The sequence below is a fragment of the Limulus polyphemus genome, unplaced genomic scaffold, assembly GCF_000517525.1.
Source record: "Limulus polyphemus unplaced genomic scaffold, Limulus_polyphemus-2.1.2 Scaffold1197, whole genome shotgun sequence".
In the NCBI taxonomy this organism is placed as follows: domain Eukaryota; kingdom Metazoa; phylum Arthropoda; class Merostomata; order Xiphosura; family Limulidae; genus Limulus; species Limulus polyphemus.
This window is the reverse complement of record NW_013666807.1, coordinates 40,170-42,997: the sequence shown is the minus strand read 5'-3', so window position 1 is coordinate 42,997 and position 2,828 is coordinate 40,170. Positions and strand designations below refer to the sequence as shown.

The 2,828-nt window shown below is 28.8% G+C and overlaps 1 protein-coding gene across 1 annotated transcript in view; it reads right to left on the bottom strand.

Moving 5' to 3' along the window:
- LOC106462556 (ran-specific GTPase-activating protein-like) overlaps positions 1-2,735 on the bottom strand; it is an 11,189-nt gene extending 8,454 nt beyond the window's left edge. The window contains exon 1 of the mRNA XM_013922492.1: positions 2,622-2,735. Within this exon, the coding sequence (XP_013777946.1) occupies positions 2,622-2,636 (15 nt within the window). The 5' untranslated portion in view covers positions 2,637-2,735. The remainder of the gene's footprint in view (positions 1-2,621) is intronic.
- Positions 2,736-2,828: the final 93 nt, after the last annotated feature.

Here is a 2,828-nt window from a genome sequence, read left to right as displayed (position 1 = left end):
GTTTTGTCATCATCAGGTGATTCTTCATTACCCATTTAAGCCGTCTCCAGCCATTATTAAAATAAGCATTTGTTAATATTATATTAAGACAACAAACATTCCAGCATATTACAGAAGAGAAAGGCAGTTAAGTGCTGGAACAAACAAAAACATTAATTACAGCTTGTCTAAAAACACAGTTTCACTCTGTGACACTCCCCACCATTAACCTAAATGGATTGACAAAACCTTCTTTAAAGAAATAAAATATAATGTTGGCACTTCATGATTCTGTATTAAAAACTATTTTTTATTTAACTGCTTATCAAATCAACATCTTATCAATATACTTTGTTTTCACTGAAACTATGAAGGATCACAGAATAAACAGACAAATTTGCCAGATGTGTAATTGAAATTTTTAAGCCAGAATGTTTCTTTTTACTTCATAATTATAATATCCTTAGCTTGGAATAATATTACTGAATCAATATACGAAGTATATTAAATGTTAAAACCCAATAACCTGAGAGCTTTCAAAAGCACTTGGGTTATAGGGTTTTTAACATCTTATATTAAGACTTCTTTAACCGACATGTTTTTCTGACATCACGATATGAAGTATATTGATCATATTTTATCAGTGTATTAACATCATTGATTTTATAAACATGTGTCCTTTTTATCTAAAATTATGGTTTTATTTCTTACCCTACATATTAATTAAATGGTTTAAAGAAATTCAGTCCAAACTTTGCTGTCTCTCACTTTTAAGATTTATCTTTGTTTCATTTAAGCCACCTCCATTCTTTGATTTTAACAAGTCTTCCTGAAACAGACTAGTCTCCCTTGTAAACTTATAAAAGCAGACAGATATAAAAATTAAAAAAAGCCATCATGCTATCTTTTATTATTTTAAATCTTGCAAATTGTACTGTTAACTATACATCGGAATAACCTTTTTTTTAGATTCAACCATTAAAAAAAAACAAAATTCAGTCTTTAAGTTTCTGACCATAAAAAAATCATTTAGATTAAAACAATTCTGAGATTGTAGTCTCACTAAGATTCGAGTTCTACAGACTTACTGATGGAGTATAAAAAATAAAGAGGTTTGAAAAATTGAGAATTAAAATAAATAATAAAAATCCGATTTTCACAATTCTGCAATGAAACTAATCTATAATTTTAAACCATCATTTGACAAAAGTCTGCATGTTTGTGTCCACTTGTAACAGGCAAACTGCTGGATTGTCACCAAACCTAGCATGTAGCCTTAGTGACCCACTGGGGAGTGATGCAGAGCGAGTCAGACTTTTAGTCGGACCCCTTTTATCATGAATCTGGGCCTCATGCATGTTTTCCATGTGCATGAAAGGGTTTGTCAGCTAGTAGCTATAAAATTTGAAAAAAAGTTAATAAAAGTTTTTGAACTTTTAATGAAAAGAACATTAGTTCCAATGAACCAGATTATATGCAATGTTCATTTGGCAAGATTTCCACTGATCTTCAGGTGCAAAACGAAACATCTTTTTTCTTATTGTTTAGTGACATTAATTTTTATACAAATATTCATTTGAAAACTGACCAAAAAATTTTGGTATACCTGTTAGAGAAGAGATATTTGTTAAATTACAAATGAAAACTATGTAAAAAGTGGGGAAAAACATCTACGATATGATCTCTCTCTCTCTTTTTTTTTACAAATGTTTCTGTCCATAAACTGTTAATCTTCAAACGATAAATTATATACAACTGAAAGTTGGCACCGATTTGCCAAAATTATAAAATACCTCAAAACACAGTAAAATAAGCCAATGATCAAAATAATCATTTCTAGATTAAATGCTGTGTGAAATTATAAATGGATAACTGTGGATTTCTTAAATATATTTATTCATATGGAAAACAAATTTAAACTGTATTCCTATTCGTTTTCTGTTTATAAAATTATTTTAAGTTTTCACATGGAAAAATAACTTCAAATAGTGTTCATACGTTTTTGTAACATTTGTTATTCCTTAATTTATGCAGCAAAAATTAAAGAATAATATCTATGTTAACAGTAATTTCAATGTTTCATTAAAATTTACTTTATAATACAGTCAGACATGAAACTGCATGAAGTTGCAGGACAACAGAACTAAGTTTAAATTTTGGTTGAAGAATACCATCATTTTGTGGTACTACTGATCTATGTACAACTCTACTGTCTAAGACTAAGAGTAAGACCCTTGCATGCGACTCATTTCTTGACCCATACCAAGGACTGTCACTGTCTGCAACTTGCAACTTTAAAACTAAGCAATACCCAATATTTTCATTTGTTTTAACTGGCAGAACGCAGTTCTTTTACGTTTGTAAAAACTGTAGTATCAATTGTACAAAAGCCTTGATGGAAAACAAAAAAAGAGAACTCGAAAAAATTAATGAATTGTAAAAATTATACTGCGATGTTACCAAAAAATCGTTAAATCAAAATGACAAAAATGCAACATTTTTAACAATACACAAGTTAAATGTATGCAACAGTTGATGATAAAACCACAGTAACAAAAATCAATATGCAATAATTCTTTTTGAAAAAAAATCACTTAGTACAATTTTTAGAATTTGAAATAAACATTTCATGGAAACATTACCTCCTGTTCAGACATTGTTCTTAAAGATTGCGTAGATTTTATTTCTCGGATTTATTCCCTTTCTTTTCCCGCTTGAACATACAGCCTTATTAAACTATAAACTTGAAGCTCCACCTAGCGTTTGTATTTGTATAATAGGAAATGCAATATAATATTAAGCACTTATATTCAATATATATATATATAAATACAATGAATTCAAAAAAC